General features: G+C 48.0%; 1 protein-coding gene across 2 annotated transcripts in view; it reads left to right on the top strand.

Annotated features, from left to right (window-relative positions):
* Positions 1-22,854, top strand: part of GRK5 (G protein-coupled receptor kinase 5) — a 285,939-nt gene that overhangs the window by 254,558 nt on the left and 8,527 nt on the right. For both annotated transcript variants that reach the window (XM_038758122.1, XM_038758123.1), the window contains one exon: positions 16,511-16,648. In XM_038758122.1, coding sequence (XP_038614050.1) covers positions 16,511-16,648 — 138 coding nt within the window. The remainder of the gene's footprint in view (positions 1-16,510; positions 16,649-22,854) is intronic.

The following is a 22,854-nucleotide window of genomic DNA, read 5'->3' as shown; positions in this document are numbered from 1 at the left end:
TGTCCCAAAGCCCAGGGGCGGGATTGGATGACTTCTTGAAGCGAAGCATTCTGTGATTCTTCTGTTCTGCCGGGAGTCATTTGCCGTTTCCTTCCCTGGCCCGGCGGCCCAACGGCTCCCGAGGCCCTCCCATCCCCGTCGACTCCAAGGTCTCCTCTTTCTGGTGACACAAGCAGCTGTGCTGGCAAACTGCCACCACAGTAAGGCAGGAAGTGCCAAAGCCGTGATCCGTGAGATTTCCCCTTACTCCGGACCACCTGCACCTGCAGGTGGCCGTCGTTTGGAAAGTTGGAATATTTTGGCCGGGGGACTTCGTGTTTTTCGGTGTCCGAAGTTCCGAGGGGCCATAGCAACGCAGTTCTGGACGCGATTTCACCGGGTTATTCGAACCGGCCTGTGTCGGCTTCAGAGAGATGAGGACCGCTCACTTTGAAATGAAAACACTTCCAGTTTGTTTCCTTTCAGAGTTTTGGAATCTCAATTCACAGAGTTAGGAAGGGGGGAAAAATGGCGTCGGATTTGTTTGTCCAGATTGTGAATATAAAATGAACTTTAGCGATTATCTGTGATATCCGTTGGTACGTTTCAGCTATATATATGTGTACGTGTAGTATCGTTATTATTGTAATTGTGGCTCAGTGGAAAGAGCCCGGGCTTGGGAGCCAGAGGTCATGGGTTCTAATCCTGGCTCCGCTACTTGTCAGCCGTGTGACTTTGGGCAAGTCACTTAACTTCTCTGGGCCTTAGTTACCTCATCTGTTAAATGGGCATTAAGACTGTGAGCCCCACGTGGGACAACCTGATCACCTTGTATCCCCCCCAGTGCTTAGAACAATGCTTTGCACATAGTAAGCGCTTAACAAGTGCCATCATCATCATCATTATTATTATTATTGTATTTGTTAAGCCCTTACTATGTGTCGAGTACTGTTGTAAGGTCTGGGGATGAAACAAGTATCAGGTTGAACACAATCTAAGTAGAAAAGGGAACAGGCATGAAAACCCCATTTTATAGGTGAGGAAACTGAGGCCTAGAAAAGTTAAGTGACTTGCCCTGGGTCACGCAGCAAACAATTGGCAGAGTCGGGATTAAAACCCAGGTCCCTTGACTCCCAGGGATGTGCTCTTTCCTCTAGGCCATGCTGCTTCTCTGTTTGAAACATGCTTACATAAAATACAAATAACATATATAAACCATTGGCATTAAGCCTGAAATTAAGATAATAATAATAATAATAACGGTATTTGTTAAGCGTTTACAATGTGCCAAGCACTGTTCTAAGCCCTGGGGGTAGTTACAAGGTGATCAGGGTGTTCCACGCGGTTCTCACAATCTTAATCCCCATTTTGCAGATGAGGTAACTGAGGCACAGAGAAACGAAGTGACTTGCCCAAGGTCACGCAGCAGACAAGTGGCGGAGCCGGGATCTGACTCTCAAGCCCGTGATCTTCTCTTAAGATCTGGTGCGGCGGCATAGAGCCTCATAGAAATTAATGAGGTGCCCCTAGAAATTTAGCAGTGGAAATGGCTTAAGCGAGACATAGGCTTCGGAGTCGTAACCGTTCACTTGCCCTTTTAGCTCGTCGTTTGGGGTGACGGACATAGCAATCTGCTTAGGGGACAGCCGAGCGCGTGGTGCCCGCAGTGGGTAGATGGTTATGTTTTTCTTTTTTAACTACAAAGTGATAGAAGTAGAGAGTGGCAGGAGTGACGCGGGGACCGACAGGTCGTGAGCCAATGTGGAAAGAAACTGGTTTCTGGAAATTTCGTGACCTCTTGGTTTCTGGGTCCCTTCTTAAGGGGACTGAGAAGCACGCTCTCCGCCTAGTTTCGTACCGTTAAACCCCTATTGAAGCATTAGAGCCCTCTTTTCAGATGAAAGGAGGGGATCAGTGGCTTTGATGGGGCCGAAACTCAGACGCCCGGCAGAGTGCCCACACTGTGGGGTAGAAGGCTGAGCAAACTGTGCCTTAGTCCCCGAGCCTGTCACTAATACTGATGTCATCATGGATAGTAATACTAATAACTGTGGTATTTGTTAAGCGCTTACTATGTGCCGGACACAGGCAAATCGGGGGGGACGCAGTCCCGGTCCCACGTGGCGCTCACAGTCTCAATCCCTATTTTACAGATGAGGTAACTGAGGCACAGAGAAGTGAAGTGACATGGCCAAGGTCACACAGCAGGCACGTAGCAGAGCTGGGATTAGTAACCGTGACCCTCCGACTCCCGGCTCCAAGCTCTGCCCACTAGGCCATGCTGCTCCTGACGATAGCCTCCCTTTGATCCAGGGTCGAATTGCTCCTATTATCGTTAGCTGGATTGAGGCTGGGAGATGACCTTTAATGTATGTGCGTACATTATGTATGTTTATCTACATATCTTTAAATTATGTATTATAAATGACATTCATATTAATGTCTCTAGAGAGTTATTAGCTTGTCGTGGGCGGGGAACATGTCTGTTCATTCTGTTGTATTGTGCTGTGGGTAGAGAATGTGTCTTACATTTTTATAGTGTACTCTCCCAAGCAACTAATAATAATAATAGTAATAATAATGGTATGTGTTAAGTGCTTAATCTGGGCCAGGCACCGTTCTAGGGGCTGGGGGAGATGCAAACTAATCAGTTTGGACACAGTCCATGTCCCACATTGGGGGTCACAGTCTTAATCCCCATTGTACATGTGAGGTAACTGAGGCACAGAGAAGTGAAATAATAATAATAATAATAATGGCATTTGTTAAGCGCTTACTATGTGCAAAGCACTGTTCTAAGCGCTGGGGGGATACGCGATGACTTGCCCAAGGTTACACAAAGGACAAGTGGCAGAGCAGGGCCTAGAACGTGAGACCTTCTGATTCCCAGGCCCGTGCTCTACCCACAAAGCCACAAGTACAGTGCACAGCGCTCAGCACACAGTAAGTGCTCAACAAATACGATTGACCTTCTAGACTGTGAGCTCGTTGTTGGGTAGGGACTGTCTCTGTTGCCAAATTGTACTTCCCAAGAGCTTAGTACAGTGCTCTGCACACAGTAAGCGCTCAATAAATACGATTGAATGAATGAATGAATGACCTAGCGCTAAGTGCAGTGTTCCGCGCATAGTAAGCACTCCAAAAATACGACTGATTGACTGATTGATAATTTTCTTAACGCAACATTCTGCTTCTCCATCAAACCATACTGAATCTAATGGGGAGAGAAGAAGCTTTTAAGTAGTGTTAATAGCCAATAGTCATTAACATGCATTAAATGCTTAGAATATACATAGTGCAAATCTGAAGAAGAATTATGGTATTTAAGTGTTTATTATAGCAGTAATGATCATTATGGTATTTACTAAGTGCTCACAATGTGCCAAGCACTGTACTGTATGCTGGGACGAATACGAGCAAATCGGGTATTTGGACCCCCGTGGGGCTCACAGTCTCAATCCCCAATTTACAGATGAGGTCACTGAGGCACAGAGACGTGAAGTGATCTGCCCAAGGTCACACAGAAGACAGGTCCTTCTGACTCCCAAGCCTGTAATCTAGACCACGCTGCTTCTCTAAAATCAACGCATGCAGCAGAGGGCTAGGGCCCAAGGTCACGTCCGGCCCGTTGATCAGAGCTCGGATCGAGATACGAGACTCAGTCACGGCCAGCAATGCGCGACTCACGTGGGGTTTGAGATTTGGGGCGATTGAAATTTCATTTCCATCTAAGAGCCAGCCGGGACCCAACTGAAGTGAGGCTGTGCTGGGCCTGGCCGAGACAGATGGGCCTCCGATAAAATCGCTCACAGTTCCCATGCGCTAGGTCGCGAGAGTGAAAGGGGAATGATCTCAGATGTCATCGGACACGGGAGCTTCCGTTTCCAGTGGGACTAGGCCGTCTCTTCCAGTGGAGGGGCGGTGATGTGCCGTCGTCGAAATAGTCCCCTTTCAAAGGAGACGGAAATTGCCGCGAGAAAGCTCGGTCTGGTTTTGGGTTTTGGGATGCTCGAAAGGCTGGGGGAGGACAGTGACAGAGACCGTCAGCTAGCCTTGTGGAAAAAAGAGCCGGTCCCTGGGAAACCAAGAAGGGAGCTGGAGACAGAGCGTTGGACCAGTTAGCTTTCGGCTCTCGGATTTCCCGACAGAAGCCTCCCAAGACATCAGCCGAGAAGCCCTTCAACTGAGGTTTTATTTATTTACTCGGATGGGGCACCTGAAGTCTGCGGAAATCCAAGAACGAACGGGGAAGTGGCATGACCTCCGGGAGTCTCGACTGGACCGAATGAGGAGGAATAAACAATTCTCCCGGGGCTGGGCACTGCCTCATCGCCACAAGCGGCTGGCCGCATTCCCTCAAAGGCAGGGACCTTCTGTGAGGAGACGGATATTTCTCGTGAGGCCCAAAGCAGCTCACTCCCACTGATCCCGGTTCTGGTTCTGGATGCGGAGGAGCCCCCAGAGATTCGTTCATTCACTCCTTCAATCATTCAGCCGTATTTATCGAGTGCTTTCTGCGGGCTGTACTAAGCTATTGGGAGAGTACAATGTAGCGATAAATAGACACATTCCCTGCCCACATTGAGCTCACAGTCTAGAGGGGAAGACAGGCATTAATAGAAATAAATTAATTACAGATACATACATAAGTGCCGTGGAGCCGGGATGGGGATGAATGAAGGGAACAAGTCAGGATGACGCAGAAGGGAGTGGAGGAAGAGGAGAGGAGGGCTTTGTCAGAGAAGGCTTCTTGGAGGAGAGGGGCCTTCAATAAGGCTTTGAATGGGGGGAGAGTAATTGTTGGATTTGAGGAGGGAGGGCGTTCCAGGCCAGAGGCAGGACGTGGGCCAGGGGTCGGCGGCGAAGCAGGCGAGATCGAGGTACAGTGAGAAGGTTAGCACTAGAGGAGTGAAGAATGCGGGCTGGATTGAAGGAGAAAAGCGAGGTGAGGTAAGGGGGGAAAGGTGATGGAGTGCTTTAAAGCCAATGGTGAGGAGTTTTTGTTTGGTACAGAGGTGGATAGGCAACACTGGAGATTTTGAGGAGGACGGTGACATTTCCTGACCATTTTTGTAGAAGGATGATCCGGGCAGCAGATCATACTTCACTGGAGAGGGGAGAAGCAGGAATACCCATGAAGGGCTAGTTGCCTCCCCCCACCCCCCACCAAACAAGAGAATTGTTTCTCTCTCTCGCTGCATCTTGATTTTTCATAAACTCACTAATAGACCCTCCTAAGACCTGTATCGACTACATGGGTGTAATTTGCTCTCTTTTGGTTTCCATGGCATTTATTATTATTGGGTCCGGCTTTCGGCAAGGAAATGCAACCCACCTCTGGGGTGGAACAAGAAGGTGGTTGAACCACCACATCGCCAGCAGTTAAATGTAATAAGCAAGAATCCATGGGTCCCAGTGGGGTAATGGATTCCCCATCTGTGCATCCATGCCTACATTTGGTTAAACCTGGAACCGGACTCCCAACTCCGCAGAGATGTAATTCATCATCATTCTGGGCCATTTTCCGAATCCACCGTGGGCGCTGAATTCTTCGGGGGAAAGGCATCCTATTTACAAATCCAGAGTATCGTGATTATTGTTGTTTTGTTTCGATTTCTTGGTTGAATCGGAACTTTTCACAAGGACCAGTGTGGGCACTGCCCTTGTAGTGTGTACCGTGATTATCTAACAAAGAAACCTGCCAAGCAGTCTGAGGGAAGGCCTTTGGAAGCAAGGAACAACAGCTACAAGGGTGAACAGCAAATGGGCGCTTCTCCTGAAGCAATGTCTACTTAGGCGGCTGTCAGCACCGTGGGGCCAGCAAGAAGACACCACCAGGGTCGGTTTGAGGAAAGCAACCCGGAGCTTAGAAAGCTACTCACTAACAAAGCCAGAGATGCTTCATCAACATTTCACTGCTTCTCAACCTGATAACCCGTGACGTGCTCAGCAGACTGAGCAAAATGTTTGAGCGCAGTGGGGTGCAGAAGCTAAAGAGATCCAGAGATATATTGACTGCCACCAAAGCAAAGACTCTTACTCCTCATTAAGAAAGCCATGTAGCTCCTTATACATTACCACTAGCCATCCTCTTGCCTGCATCCGGCCTCTGGCCTCCCTCCGTATATCCGACAGACAATTACTCTCCCCAACTTGAAATCCTTATTTGAGGGCGCATCTCCTTCAGGAGCCCTTCCGTGACTAAGCCATCTTTCCTCGTCTCTCACTCCCTTCTGCGTCGCTCTGGCTTGCTCCCTTTATTCATCCCCTCCTCCCATATGTACTTATGTACATATCTGTCATTTATTTATTTCTGTTAATGCCTGTCTCCCCCTCTGGACTATTAGCTCATTGTGGACAGGAAATATGTGTTATATTGTTGCTGTGTACTCTCCCAAGCGCTTAGCACACAGCTAAGCGCTCAATAAATATGACTAGCACCACCCAGCTAAAGAGTACAAATTACCTTCTTACAAAGGTCACCCTGCCCAGGTGACATGAACATCACTGTGATCGGAGATAAACACACCTTCCACCACTGAGAAGGCGGCCTGCCGGGACCTAGAAAGCCAGGGAGGTTGTGAAGGCGTGAAATTAGGTCTAACTTTGGAGTTAGTTATTTACGGAAGCCATATGTTGGCGTTCTTGCAGAAATCCACAAGCTAGGGGGAAACCTGATGCGCAGATGTGTGCATGAGTACTCTCTCGGTGAACATCGCACTAAGGAAATACCTCAGAGCTTCAAAGATGCCCCACACTAAGGAAATACCTCGGAGCTTCAAAGATGCCCCCAGAGATGCTTCCTTTCAAGAAGGAAGGGAAGAGATCTGACTCTGGAAACCACAAGAGAAGCAGCACGGCCTGGCGGGAAGAGCCTGGGGAGTCAGAGAATCTGGGTTCTAATCCTGGCCGTGCCACTTACCTGCTCTGCGACCTTGGGAAAGTCACTGCACTTCTCCGTGCTTCAGTTTCATCATTGGTGGACGAATTCCTTACCTGTTCTCCCTCTCACTTGGGCTGTGTCTGACTTGATTACCCCAGGGCTTGGCACCTAGTAAGCACTTAGCAAATACCACATTTGTTATCATTATCATTACTAGGGCATCTCACTGCTCTCTGTTTCCAGCAAGGATCTGCCCAGAATTCTTTTTCACAGGCTCTTGAAGAATGTAATGAATTTCTGAATTTCAGTATAGCTCGAAACCAATTCACTGCTCGGCATCCTTAATCTGTGGAACAGAGCAGCAGCTTGGGCTAGTGGAACGAGCACGGGCCTGTGACTCAGAGGACCTGGGTTCTGATCCCGGCTCCACCACCTGTCCGCCCTGTGGCCTTAGGCAAGCCACTTTATCCCTCTGCCTCAGTGACCTCATCTGTAAAATGGGCATAAAACGGCGTGAGCCCCATGTGTAACAGGGATGGTGCCCAATCTGCCTTGCCCTAGTGCCTTTGGCTGTAACTGGCCTGATTAGCTTGTATCTACCTCAACTCTTAGCCCAGTGCTCAGCACATAGTAAGCACGTACCAAATACCATGATTTTAATTTTTATTATTAACCCATAGGTGTAGGGCAGAAAAAACACCAAGACCATCACTGTATTTTCGCAGATCTTACCGAAGCATTTGACAGATTGAACCCAGCAGGCCTCTGGCCATCAGTAAGCAGAATTTAGCGGTCCTTAGTTCACCCAAGTTCTCTGGACTATTCCATGGTGTTGGAGTCGGTCGAGCCGAGTTGAAGATGCATGTCCGATGCATGGTGATATTTTAGCGTTCAGCTTGTCGGTAAATCCTGGCGTTTCCTCCTCCATAGCATTTCCGAGATTTGCCCCTCTCTATTCAGTCAGCCGGGACTCTGGGCCAGGCGCTTGTCGTAGCCTTGGTTAACTTCTGTATCAGCAGCCTCTTCACCGTTCTCCCTCCTTCTCATCTCTCGACTTCCCACTCCGTGCTTCATTCTGCTGCCTGGATCGTTTTTCCAAAACTTCACTGTACATGACTTCCTTCTCCACAAAAGCATTCAGTGGTTTCCTTTTCCCAACGTCCAGCAGAAACTCTTGACGATCGGCTCTCTCCCTCTCACTTATCCACTCTCGTCTCCCACCACACGCCAGTTGGCACCGTTCCTTCCTTTCAACCTTAACCTGTTCACCGGGCCTTTTCAACTAAACACCCAGCCAAAGGAGAACCTCAAGACCAAGAGCTTTAAGATTTTATATATATATATATATGTATGTATGTATGTATGTATGTGTATATATATATATGTATATGTGTATATATATGTATGTATATGTGTGTATATATATATGTATGTATATGTGTATATATGTGTGTGTGTATATATATATGTATATATATGTGTGTGTATATATGTATATATGTGTATATATATATTAAGTATATATGTGTGCATTTTTATTTTATTGTTGGGAGCTATTGTGGTTTAACAAAGAGCTTACGATCAGTCAGGCAATAGCATTTATTAATGATAATTGTGGTTTTTGTTAAGCGCTTACTATGTGCCAGGCACTGTACGAAGCGCTGGGGTGGATACAAGCAAATCGGGGTCTACCCGGTCCCTTTGGGGCTGACATTCTCAATCCCCATTTTACAGATTGGGTAACTGAGGCACAGGGGAGTGAAGTGACCTGCCCGAGGTCACGCAGCAGACCTGTGGTGGGAGCCGGGATTGGAACCCACGAAATTCTGACTCCCGAGCCCGTGCTCTATCCACTAAACCACGTTGCTCCCTATAAATAAAGCGCAGTAAGTCCTTTATTGAGCACTTACTGTGTTCAAAGCACTACTGCTAGAAATTGCGCTTGGGAGAGCACAATTCAACAGAGTTGGTAGACGCGTTCCCTGCCCACAAAGCCCTTGTACAGGCTAGAGTGGGAGACAGAATTAAAATAAATTATGGCAATGTACAATAAGTGTTGCGGAGCTAAGGGCGGGTGAAAATCGAGTGCTTAAAGGGGACAGATTCAAGTGCTTTGACAGTGCAGAAGGGAGAGGGAGTAGCGGAAATGAGGATTTCAGCGGGGAAGGCCTTTTGGAGTGGGATTTTAGTGTCAATTTAATCGTAATGGTAAGGCATCAAAGTGGTCATATTATCTCTCATTCATCAACCCAGAAAGTTCTGGGGGATTCCTGCCCCGATCACTGCAAACTGGTCCAGGGAAGTGCTTTGTTTCTTCTCCCGTAGGTGAAATCCAAAGGTCACCTAATCCATCCATTGATCGCGTTTATCAAGTGCATCTTGCTTGACGTAATCATAATAATAATTGTTCAGCGCTATTTCATTCATTCATTCAGTCGTATTTATTGAGCGCTGACTGTGTGCAGAGCACTGTACTGAGCACTTGGGAGAGCCCCTCACAGCAATAAAATGGACACATGTCCTGCCCACAACGGGCTTACGGTCTAGAGGGATCAAATCAATCATTCGGTAGTATTTATTGAGCAGTTACTGTGTGCAGAAGACTGTACTAAGCGTTGTGGTCATTAAAGCAACTTTATTGGCTTAGAACTCTTTTTAACCCCCTCATCTGTGGAGCCTTGGTGATCACTGTGAGCCCGCTGTTGGGTAGGGACCGTCTCTTAGGTTGCCAACTTGTACTTCCCAAGCGCTTAATACAGTGCTCCGCACACAGTAAGCGCTCAATAAATACGATTGAATGAATGAATCACTGGGAACTGGTTAGCAGTAACATCCCAAGAGCTCTTGTGGCTTTTACCGTCGCAGCCTATGATACTGCTTTCTGAATTATCACTTCTCGACTGGGAGCCCACTGTTGGGTAGGGACCGTCTCTATACGTTGCCAACTTGTACTTCCCAAGCGCTTAGTACAGTGCTCTGCACACGGCAAGCGCTCAATACGATTGAATGAATGTATGTGCATTTTATGTTTTTAGAACCCAGAAATAATAACAACGGCTCCATGGGTTCAATTGCATCTTGCTTGACGTAATCATAATAATAATTGTTCACTGCTATTTCATTCATTCAGTCAGTCATATTTATTGAGCGCTTACTGTGTGCAGAGCACTGTACTAAGCGCTTGGGAAGTCCAAGTTGGCAACATATAGAGACGGCCCCTGCCCAACAGTGGGCTCACAGTCTAAAAGGGGGAGACGGAGAACAAAACCAAACATACTAACAAAATAAAATAAATAGAATAGGTATGTACAAGTAAAATAAATAAATAGAGTAATAAATATGTACAAACATACATACAGGTGCTGTGGGGAAGGGAAGGAGGTAAGATGAGGGGGATGGAGAGGGGGACAAGGGGGAGAGGAAAGAAGGGGCTCAGTCTGGGAAGGCCTCCTGGAGGAGGTGAGCTCTCAGCAGGGCCTTGAAGAGAGGAAGAGAGCTAGCTTGACGGATGGGCAGAGGGAGGGCATTCCAGACCCGGGGATTAATAAGTAAATAGATATAAATATAAATAAATATAAATAGAGTAGTAAATTTGTACAAACATATATACAGGTGCTGTGGGGAGGGGAAGGAGGTAAGGCGGGGAGGAGGGGGAGAGGAAGGAGGAAGTCCCACATGGGTCTTACAGTCTAAGTAGGAGGGAGTAGGATTTAATCCTCATTTTAGAGCATTTCGGCACAAGAGTGACGTGACTTACCCAAGGTCACCCAGCAGACGAGAGGCGGAGCTGGGCCGAGAACCCGGGTCCTCCGACGCTCAAGCCGGCGCACTTTCCACCGGGCCACGCTGCTCCCGGACGGAGTGCGGGTCGACTGTGACCGTCATTATTCGGCCAGGTGGTTTAATGTAATGGTGCTGGTGCCCGCGCTTTGCGAATGCTGGCCAAATGCCCGGCTTTTATGAATGTCAGTCATTGTCGCTGGCCGGTCTTCTGCTACCCTCTGCTGGATCAAGGGCCCGGAGGGAAACCAGTGTTGGGTAGAGTTGGTTGACTTTTCCCAAATCCATCTGGGCAGTGAAATCCCGGGCAGGACCTCACAGAGGTCACAGCGTCATTTCTGGCCACCTCGCCCTACCTGCCCCCTCCCTTCCGAAGCGGGATTTGGGCAGCCGTTGTTGGCACCGTGGTTATTTCCCAAATAAGAGAGCTCCACAGGCCTGCCCTGTGACCAAGGTTCAGAAGAAATGACAGAAAAAAGGCTGGGGTGACCAGGAGGTAGGCTAAGTGGGGGCCATGCCAATTACGGGGAGGGTTGTATCATTATCAATCATTAGCAACCCCCCCATAATTAGCAGGAATAAAAATAAGGATGAGTGAGAATAGTAATAATGGTATGAATAAGCGCTTAGTACAGTGCCCTGCACACAGCGCTCAATCAGTACGATTGAATGAATAAGAGAAGCGGCGTGGCTCAGTGGGAAGCGCGCGGGCTTGGGAGTCGGAGGTCGTGGGTTCGAGTCCCGGCTCTGCCGCTTGCCGTCGGTGTGACCTTGGGCAAGCCCCTTCCCGTCTCTGTGTCTCAGTTCCCTCATCTGTAAAAGGGAGCTGAAGACTGTGAGCCCCAGGTGGGACAACCCGATCACCTTGTATCCCCCCCCAGCGCTTAGGACAGTGCTTGGCACATAGGAAGCGCTTAGCAAATACCATCAAAAAATAAATAAGAAAAAGGATAACATTGTGTAGTATTTGTTAAGCACTCTCAAGCCTTTTGTGGGACAAGGACTCTGTCCGGCCTGATTGCCTTGTGTCTCCCCCCAAATCTTGGCACATAGGAAGTGGTTTACAAATATTATTATTATTATTATTATTATTATTATTATTATTATTATCCAAACACTGCAGTAGTCTGGGAGGCCTTCCCAGACTGAGCCCCCTCCTTCCTCTCCCCATCCCCCTTGCCTTACCTCCTTCCCCTCCCCACAGCACCTGTATATATGTATATATGTTTGTACCGATTTATTACTCTTATTTGTACATGTTTATTGTATTTATTTTATTTTGCCAATATGTTCTGTTTTGTTCTCTGTCTCCCCCTTCTAGACTGTGAGCCCACTGTTGGGTAGGGACCGTCTCTAAATGTTGCCAACTTGGACTTCCCAAGCGCTTAGTCCAGTGCTCTGCACACAGTAAGCGCTCAATAAATATGATTGAATGAATGAATGTAGTCTTCCAAGCACTTAGTACAGTGCTCTGTATATAGTAAGTGCTCAGTAAATGCGATTATATGCTTGTACATATTTATTACTCTATCTTGTACATATCTATTCTATTTATTTTATTTTGTTAGTATGTTTGGTTTTGTTCTCTGTCTCCCCCTTTTAGACTGTAAGCCCACTGTTGGGTAGGGACTGTATATGTTGCCAACTTGCACTTCCCAAGCGCTTAGTACAGTGCTCTGCACACAGTAAGCAGTCAATAAATACGATTGAATGAATGAATGTAGTCTTCCAAGCACTTAGTACAGTGCTCTGTATATAGTAAGTGCTCAGTAAATACGATTATATGCTTGTACACATTTATTACTCTATTTATTTTACTTGTCCATATCTATTCTATTTATTTTATTTTGTTAGTATGTTTGGTTTTGTTCTCTGTCTCCCCCTTTTAGACTGTGAGGAGCCCACTGTTGGGTAGGGACTGTCTCTATCTGTTGCCAGCTTGTACTTCCCAGTGCTCTGCACACAGTAAGCGCTCAATAAATACGATTGAATGAATGAATGAATGAACGTAGTCTCCCAAGCACTTAGTACAGTGCTCTGTATATAGTAAGCGATCAGTAAATACGATTGATTGATTGATTGATATTCAGGTTAGTCACAGTCCCTGTCCCACATGGGGCCCACAGTATTAATCCCCATTTTGCAGATGAGGAAACTGAGGCACAGTGAAGTGACGTGCCCAGCGGACTAGTGGTGGGGCTGGCATTTGAACCCGGGTCTTGATTTCCCGGCCCGTGCTCTAGCCACAAGGCCACACTGCTTCTCAGGGGAGTTAGATCTCCTGACTCTCAGGCACGAGCTGTTTCCATCGAGCCCCGCTTCATCCCATGTGCTACCCCTTAAAAGCCCGGGTGACAGGACAGACCTTCATTAGAGAAGCAGCGGTGGCTCAGTAGCAAGAGCCCGGGCTTTGGAGTCAGAGGTCACGGGTTCAAATCCCGGCTCTGCCAATTGTCAGCTGTGTGACTTTGGGCAAGTCACTTCACTTCTCTGGGCCTCAGTTCCCTCATCTGGAAAATGGGGATGAAGACTGGGAGCCCCCTGTGGGACAACCTGATCACCTTGTAACCTCCCCAGCGCTTAGAACAGTGCTTTGCACATAGTAAGCGCTTAATAATCTCCATTATTATTATTATTATTATTATTATTATTATTATTATTATTATTGCCGAGATCATGACAGTGGCGGTGGTGGCTGCCATCCCCTCTCCGGAAAAAAGGAGGGCTCTTTGAATGGGAAACCTGAGTTGGTGGGTTAGGTTTTAATTAATGTATATACGTTTGTACATATTTATTACTCCATTGATTTTACTTGTACATATTTATTCTATTTTGTTAATATGTTTTGTTGTCTGCCTCCCCCGTCTAGACTGGGAGCCCGCTGTTGGGTAGGGACCGTCTCTGTATGTTGCCAGCTTGGACTTCCCAAGCGCTCCGCACCCAGTAAGCGCTCAATAAATACGATTGAATGAATGAATTAATTAATTAATTAAAATATTGGTGGATTGACGACCCCCCCCCCCCAAAATTGAGACAGATGGGGGGGGTGGCGAAGGGAAGGAGGGTATGTGTGTGTGTTTTCCCTGGACTGTAGTGAGGATCCCTTTGTCGTTAGCGTAGCCATCTTAAAAGGATTACTCTCTCACTGATCTCTGGAGTAGAACGTGGTTTATTTTGCATCTAAGAAAGCTGTACATAAAGACCTAAAGTTAGCATATCACGGAGAAGCAGCGTGACTCAGTGGAAAGAGCCCGGGCTTTGGAGTCAGAAGTCATGGGTTCAAATCCCGGCTTCGCCACTTGTCAGCTGTGTGACTGTGGGCAAGTCACTTAACTTCTCTGTGCCTGTTACCTCATCTGTAAAATGGGGATTAAGACTGTAAGCCCCCCGTGGGACAACCTGATCACCCTGTAACCTCCCCAGTGCTTAGAACAGTGCTTTGCACATAGTGAGCGCTTAATAAATGCCATCATTATTATTGTTATTATCTTAAAAGGATTACTCTCTCACTGATCTCTGTAGTAGAACGTGGTTTATTTTGTATCTAAGAGAGCTGTACGTAAAGACCTAAAGTTAGCATATCAGCTGTTTTATCATCATCATCAATCGTATTTATTGAGCGCTTACTGTGTGCAGAGCACTGTACTAAGCGCTTGGGAAGTACAAGTTGGCAACATATAGAGACAGTCCCTACCCAACAGTGGGCTCACAGTCTAAAGAAGACTAAAGACAGTCTGTTTTAGAAAATCAGCGTGGCTTAGTGGGTAGAGCATGGGCCTGGGAGACAGAAGGGCCTGGGTTCTAATCCCAGCTCCGCCACTTGTCTGCTGTGTGACCTTGGGCAAGTCGCTTCACTTCCCTGGGCCTCGGTGACCCTTTTCCGTAAAATGGGGATTAAGACTGTGAGCCCCACGTGGCTCAAAGAGTGTGTCCAACCCGATTGTTTGTATCTATCCCAGCGCTTAGTACAGTGCCTGGCACATAGTAAGTGTGTAACAAATGCTACAATCATTAGAGCTCACCTCCTCCAGGAGGCCTTCCCAGACTGAGCCCCTTCCTTCCTCTCCCCCTCGTCCCCCTCTCCATCCCCCCCATCTTACCTCTTTGTTAGTATGTTTGGTTTTGTTCTCTGTCTCCCCCTTTTACACTGTGAGCCCACTGTTGGGTAGGGACTGTCTCTAGATGTTGCCAACTTGTACTTCCCAAGCACTTAGTACAGTGCTCTGCACATAGTAAGCGCTCAATAAATACGATTGATGATGATGATGATGATTTGACATCCAAAGAAGATCTAGGCTGAGTCCCCAGGCACTTGCTGAGAGTTTGAGCCTTAGTCGGGGCCTTTGACTAGCAAAGCAACACCTTTGACTAGCAGAGCGACCGGTGAGAAAGCCATCTGAAGTGACTTTTAGGGCTTTAACGCTGTTAAGGGAGATGTACTGGACATTCCCTCCCACAGCCATAAAAGAAAAGCGCCGAAGTTACCGTCTGGCCAGTTGTGAACCCTGCCTGCGGTGACTAGAAGCCGAAGTAGGTTAGAGCTTTCTTCTTCCAGTTGTCCTAAGAGGGACCCTTAGTTAACGGCAAAGAATCCCCGTGGATTTGAAAGACTCAACCTGTTTTTCCCATTCCTTTTTCAACATGGGAAACAACATGGCCTATCGGAAAAGGGCATAGATTAAATCCTAATCTAATTCTAATTCTAATCTATGGGAAATAGTGTGGCTCAGTGTGGAAAGAGCCCAGGCTTGGAAGTCAGAGGTCATGGGTTCAAACCCCGGCTCCGCCAATTGTCAGCCGTGTGACTTTGGGCAAGTCACTTAACTTCCCTGTATATATGTTTGTACATATTTATTACTCTATTTTACCTGTACAAATCTATTCTATTTATTTTATTTTGTTAGTATGTTTGGTTTTGTTCTCTGTCTCCCCCTTTTAGACTGTGAGCCCGCTGTTGGGTAGGGATTGTCTCTATATGTTGCCAACTTGTACTTCCCAAGCGCTTAGTACAGTGCTCTGCACACAGTAAGCGCTCAATAAATACGATTGATTGATTGATTCCCTGTGCCTCAGTTACCTCATCTGTAAAATGGGGATTAAGACTGTGAGCCCCACCTGGGACAACTTGATTACCTTGTATCCTCCCCAGCGCTTAGAACAGTGCTTTGCACATAGTAAGCGCTTAACAAATGCCATTATTATTATTATTAATCCCAGCTCTGCCATTTGTCTGCTGTGTATGCTTGGACAATTCACCTAACTTCTCTGTGCCTCAGTTCCCTCATCTGTAAAATGGGGATTCGATACACGGTCTCCCTCTCACTCAGCCATAATTATCTTACATCTACCCAGAGCTTAGTACAGTGCTTAAAATATTATTATTATTATTATCATTGTTGTTTTTATTAACTGGCTCATGAGTACAACCAAAAGGATTTGAATTCGCCCCCAGAGAGACACTCTGCTTGTGTCAGGGTGGGGAAACTGCTGAAACAGCTGACCAACCAGCAATATTTATTCAGCAACTATTATATGCAGAGCACTTGGAAGAGTACAAAAAAAGTAAGCGATTGGTGCCTGCCCTAGTAGATATCCTGCTATGTACTAACCGCAGTAGCCTCCGGCCACCGAGACCCAAATGGCATCACTTCACACTAAGATGATACCACGTTATGGCTTTAATCTGGGGAACCAAAGAAGGAGAAAAAGAAGAGCCCAGGTTTAGCAGTTGAGGTATAGCTTTCAAAGAGTGGATTTAATTAAGGAGGCTAAGTCTCCCTACTTCAGCTCCTGGCCGGGAATGGGGCCGAGCGGGGAGGTCTGTTGCCCCTCAGTCTCAGCAGAATCCCTCCTGTTTTCTGGTTGCAGCTACTAACCAAAGATGTGAAGCAGAGACTGGGCTGCCAAGAGGACGGGGCTGCAGAAGTCAAGAGACACCCGTTTTTCCGAAACATGAATTTCAAGCGCTTGGAAGCAGGGATGCTGGATCCTCCTTTTGTTCCCGATGTGAGTAACGGCTCGGACAGCAAAATCGCAAAATATCTGCCCCCTCGTTCTATGCCTCGGAGACTGTCTTATGTTTTTGGTTCAGGTTGTAATACCCTCAAAAACCCAGAGTTTTCTTTCAAACCATCTGTCTCCAGAATCTATGCACCTATAGTGTAATAGTAGTCTGGATCCAGCTAGCTCTCTTCCTCCCTTCAAAGCCCTCCTGAGAGCTCACCTCCTCCAGGAAGCCTTCCCAGACTGAGCCCCCTTTTCCCTCTCTTCCTCCCCATCCGCCCCACCCTACCTCCTTCCCCTCCCCACAGCACCCGTATATATGTTTGGACAGATTTATTACTCTATTTTACATGTTTACTAGTCTATTGATTTTGTTAATGATGTGCATTTAGCTTTGTTATCGACAAACAGGGTGCAAAATCGGTTAATCGGCGTAAATCGGCCGCAGGGTTCTTGTACCCAAGGTGGTGACGCAGAGAGGAAAAGTGACGCGGAGACAGGAGTTCAGATAGAGCAGGAAAGAAGGAAAGTGGCTACTTGCCCGTTCACCTCCCGGGAGAGGGACGAGCGACAAGCAGCCCCGATCCCACGCTCACTGTGTCTTTTATGGAGTTACAGCAACATGGGAGTGGGGCATTTGGGAATTTCAGGAATTCAATTAGGACTGACAGGATGTTATAAATTCTAGTTATCTTCTGTTATCACTGTCTTGTGCAGGATGGCATCTGCCCTATGACCTTACATAGATAGGTGTGTAAATTCTCATTATCTTCCCTTATCGCTGTCTTGTGCAGGATATTACCTAGATAGGTGTTACTTGTTAATGGCCTTGACGGCATCTGTTGCAGACAGTACAAAAAAGGAGTGGTTCTCTCAGCCTGCACAAAATGGAGGGTTACTGTCAGCGTACGCAAAATGGAGTCAGTCACGTCAAGTCCGCTAGTGGACAACAGCTTTAATTCTGTTTGCTCTGACAACTTGACACCTGTCCACGTGTTTTGTTGTCTGTCTCCCCCTTCTAGACTGTGAGCCCGTTGTTGGGTAGGGACCGTCTCTATATGTTGCCGACTTGTACTTCCCAAGCGCTTAGTACACACAGTAAGCGCTCAATAAATACGACTGCATGAATGAATGAAAATCCAGCACTCAGTTTGGGCTAAGCACTGTGGTAGTAACAGGCGATCAGATCAGACAGTGCTTCTGTTCTTCACCGGGCTCACAGTTGAAGAAGGAGGGAGAGTGGTTACCTTATCCCCATTTTAAGGATAAGGAAACTGAGTCCCAGAGAGGTCAGGGTCGCCCAGGGTCACCAGGTCTCCCAAGTCCATGCTCTTTCCACCTTCCTCCCCCTGCATTCCTATCTGGATCTTAGAGCAGCAGTGTTCCCTTCTGCATCGCCCTTGGAATTGAATCTGCTCCTTTTCTCCACCCATACCCTCAGCACTTGCGTACCTATCCACAATTTATTTATTTGTATTAATGTCTGTCTCTCCCTCTAGACCATAAGTTGGTTGTGGGCCGGGAACACATCTTTCAACCCTATTATAGTGCATTCTCCCAAGTGCTTAGTACAGTGCTCTGCACGCAGTAAGCACTCAAGAACTATGACTGATCAGTGGCCATGGTGATACTATAAATCTCATTGTAGTAGGGGATCCTTTCTGATCAATCAATAGTATTTATTATTAATTATCAGGATTATTATTACTAGTAAGAATGATAATAATAAGGTTCTGGGTGGTAACTTGACCAGCTAGGTGGGGTCAAAGTACTGGAGACCCTCAATCAAATGTATTTATTGAGCGCTGCTTAGGTGCAAGGCACTGTGCCAAATGCTTGGGAGATTACAATACAATCATTATTATTATTGTATTTGTTAAGTGCTAACTGTGTGCAAAGCACTGTTATAAGTGCTGGGGTAGATAAAAGCGAATCAGGTTGTCCCACGTGGGGCTCACAGCCTTAATCCCCATTTTACAGGTGAGGTAACTGAGGCACAGAGAAAAGTGACTAGCCCAAGGACACACACAGTGGAGTTGATAAACTAGACTGTGAGCCCACTGTTGGGTAGGGACTTGTCTCTATATGTTGCCAACTTGTACTTCCCAAGCGCTTAGTACAGTGCTCTGCACACAGTAAGCGCTCAATAAATACGATTGATGATGATGATGATGATAAACACGTTCCTGCTCACAATGAGCTTACGTTCTAGAGAATAGTTGGGTTTTTTTGGATAGTATTGAAGGTGAGAGAGCTGTGTTTTGTGGGAGCAAAGCAGGACAGCGACAGTAAGAGTTTCATCCAGGGTGAAGGTGTAAGCATCGCCAGGACAGATAGCTCCTCATGAGCAGGGATCGGGTCTATCGACTCTGTTATAATCTCCCAAGCGCTTAGTACAGTGCTCTGCCCACAGTAAGCACTCAATAAATATGATTGATCAGTTTATTGACAGGAGAGTTGCAAATAATAATAACAATAATGGCATTTATTAAGCACTTACTATGTGCAAAGCACTGTTCTAAGCCCTGGGGAGTTTACAAGGTGATCAGGTTGTCCCACGCGGGGGGCTCACAGTCTTAATGCCCATTTTACAGATGAGGGAACTGAGACACAGAGGAAGGGAAGTGACTTGCCCAAAGTCACACAGCCGCCAATTGGCAGAGCCGGGACTTGAACCCACGACCTCTGACTCCAAAGCCCGGGCTCTCTCCACTGAGCCACGCTGCTTCTCAAATAAGGTACAGTTAGGCAGTTAGCCTAGGAGGAGTGAAGGTTGCAAGCTGCAGTGAAAGGAGATAAAGCGGGGGGGGAACAGATAAGAGGGAGATAGATGGTGGCAATTCTGAAAGCCAGTGGTTAGCAGTTGATTTTATGTGAGGAGCAAACGGCAAGTGGAGGTTTTTAAGAGGGGAGCGGTGTAATCATAATAATTGGGGTATCTGTTAAGCGCCTACTGTGTGCCAAGCCCTGTAATAAGCTCCAGGGTTGATATAGGCCCTACTGAGAGCTCACCTCCTCCAGGAGGCCTTCCCAGACTGAGCCCCTTCCTTCCTCTCCCCCTCGTCCCCCTCTCCATCCCCCCATCCTACCTCCTTCCCTTCCCCACAGCAGCTGTATATATGTATATATTTTTGTACATATTTATTACTCTATTTATTTATTTATTTTACTTGTACATATCTATTCTATTTATTTTATTTTGTTAGTATGTTTGATTTTGTTCTCTGTCTCCCCCTTTTAGACTCTGAGCCCACTGTTGGGTAGGGACTGTCTCTATATGTTGCCAATTTGTACTTCCCAAGTGCTTAGTACAGTGCTCTGCACATAGTAAGTGCTCAATAAATACGATTGATGATGATGATATAGGGTCATCAGGTCCCACGTGGGGCTCACGGCCTAAGTAGGACTCCCCATTTTGCGGATGAGTTAAACCGAGAAGTTAAAGGACCTGTCCAAGGTCACAAAGCGGACGTGGTGGATCCGGGATTAGAACCCAGGTCCTCAGCTTCCCTGGCCCTGGCTCTTTCCACTAGGCCATGCTGCTTCTCAAGCGGATGTGTCCGTCAGCCTTTTCGAGGGTCGTTATGATTGCTAATATGTGGTGAGCACCTTGGAAAAATACAAAAATGTCCCTGCCCAAAGGATTTTTACAATGTAGAAAGAAAAACAAATTCAGAAAAGCAACTGAATTACCCTCCTCACTCCCATCCCAAGCCGGAAACAGCTATGTTCCCCAACATTATCTCGAGGGCGGAATATACCAGTCATTGTAGAGGGTGGTAGAATCAATCAATCGTATTTATTGAGCGCTTACTGTGTGCAGAGCACTGTACTAAGCGCTTGGGAAGTATAAGTTGGCAACATATAGAGACAGTCCCTACCCAACAGCAGGCTCACAGTCTATAGAAGGCTGGCTGGGTACCAAACTCAACTGGCTTGAGAGTTTCATTCTGCATTTGGCCTTTCAAGAACAGGCTCTTTCCCAGAACCAAGCAATCGATCGTATTTATTGAGCACTTCTGAGCGCAGCGCCCTGGGCTAAGCGCTTGGGAGAATACATCGTAACAGGATTGGTAGACACGTTCCCCACCCACAGCGAGCTTACGGTCCTTTTCACCTCCCCTTTTTCCCCCTGTGGTTCTGAGGAAACCCCGAAGATTAAGCACATTAAGGAAAGTAACAGTTTGGCAGCCCCGGGCGGCCTTACGACAAATTCGACCAAACCAGAGAAGCTTGAAACCGACAGACATTTACTTTAGCGTCTCCAGTTTGCTCTGCAGTTTACTATGTGGCCGGGTTGTTCCTGCCAGTTGAAGCTTCGGGTCCTGCCCTGTTGCAAAAGAAATAGAAGACAGGCTTGTGTTTCTTTTTCGTGAAGAGCCCAGGAAAGTCTGGAATAAGCGTGGGGTTATCGCGAGATGCCTAACAGTTCAATTAAGACTTGGAATTGAGCCCAAATGTTTCTGTTACTAGTTTAACCACAATTAGAGAACAATATAGAATTACCGTCCACACTGCTTATGTGCTCTGCGCGTAGAGATGAACCGATCTAGTGTCTTTCGTCTCCTTTAGTGGAGGATCCTTGGCTTTGAGAAGCAGCTTGGCCTAGTGGAAAGGCCTTCTAGGCTGTGAGCCCGCTGTTGGGTAGGGACCGTCTCTATACGTTGCCAACTTTGGACTTCCCAAGCGCTCAGTACAAGCAAATCTCACTGGACACAGCCCCTGTCCCACGTAGGGCTCACAGTCTTAATCCCCATTTTGGAGGTGAGGGAACTGAGGCACAGAGAAGTTAAGCGAATTGCCCAAGATCACCCAGCAGACAAATGGCGGAGCCGGGACCTTCTGACTCCCAAGCCCGAGCTCTATCCACTGGGCTACGCTGTTTGTTGATTGATTCACCAGTTGGCTTAATGAAAGGCAGTTGGACCTTTGAAGGTGCCCGGAGGCAGAGTGGTGCCTAGGCCGGGAGACAGGGGGATCCGTGTTGGGTAGGGACCGTCTCTATATGTTGCCAACTTGTACTTCCCAAGCGCTTCGTACAGTGCTCTGCACACAGTAAGCGCTCAATAAATGCAATTGATTGATTGATTGAGGCAGAGGGTTAACCGGGCCGAGAGAAGAGGAACCAGGGCCAGGAGGCAGAGGCGTAGCTGGGCCGGGAGGCAGAGAGGGACCAGGGCCGGGAGGCAGTGGGGATCAGGGTAGGGAAGCAGAGGGGTACCTGGGCCAGTAAACGGGGGGACCAGGACCGATAGGCAGAGGGGACCCAGGGCCGGGAAGGAGAGAAATCCAAGGGTCTGGAAGCAGAGGGGGACCAGGGCCGAGAGGCAGAGGGAGTCCAGGGACGGGAGGTAGAGGTAGACCATGGCCGGGAGGCAGAGGGGTACCTGGACCGGGAAACAGGGGGACCAGCTCCGGGAGGTAGAGGGCTACCTGGGCCAGGAGACAGGGAGACCAGAGCGGGCAGATAGAGGGGACCCAGGGCAGCGACGGAGAGAAGGACCAGGGCCCGGAGGTAGAGGGAGAACAGTGCTGGGAAGCACAGAGGGACTTGGGCCGGGAGGCAGAGGGGATCCAAGGCGGGGACGCAGAGGAGGACCAGGGCCAGGAGGCAGAGGGTTACCTAGGCCAGGAGATGGGGGACCAGGGCCAGGAGGCAAGGGTGATCCAGGGCCAAGATGGGGAGGGATCCACGGGCCTTGATGTAGAAGGAGACCAGGGCCGGGAGGCAGATGGGGACCCGGGCCAGGAGGCAGAAGGGTACCTGGACCGGGAGACACAGGGACCAGGGCCTGGAGGCAGAGGGGTACCTAGGCTTGGAGATGGGGTGCTGGGGCTGGGAGGCAGAGTGGGACCAGGGTCAGGAGGCAGAAGGGAACCTGGGCTGGGAGACAGGAGAACCAGGGCCGGGAGGCAGAGGGTTGCCTAGACCAGGAGATGGGGTACCAGATGGGGAAAAGGGGCCAGGATGCAACCAGGAGGAGACAGGGTACCTAGGCCGGGAGTCAGAGGGGGAATCGGGCTGAGAGATGGGGGAGACCAGGGCAGGGAGGTAGAGGGGGGCCAGGGCCGGGTGGCAGAGGGGGACCAGGGCTGGGAGTCAGAGGGGGACCATGGCCGGGAGGCAGAGGGGGACCTGGACCGGGAAACAGGGGGACCAGTGCCGGGAGGTAGAGGGGTACCTGGGCCGGGAGGCGGGGAGACCAGAG

Source organism: Tachyglossus aculeatus, chromosome 16 (assembly GCF_015852505.1).
Source record: "Tachyglossus aculeatus isolate mTacAcu1 chromosome 16, mTacAcu1.pri, whole genome shotgun sequence".
Lineage (NCBI taxonomy): Eukaryota > Metazoa > Chordata > Mammalia > Monotremata > Tachyglossidae > Tachyglossus > Tachyglossus aculeatus.
This window is presented reverse-complemented; position numbering and strand designations above follow the sequence as displayed.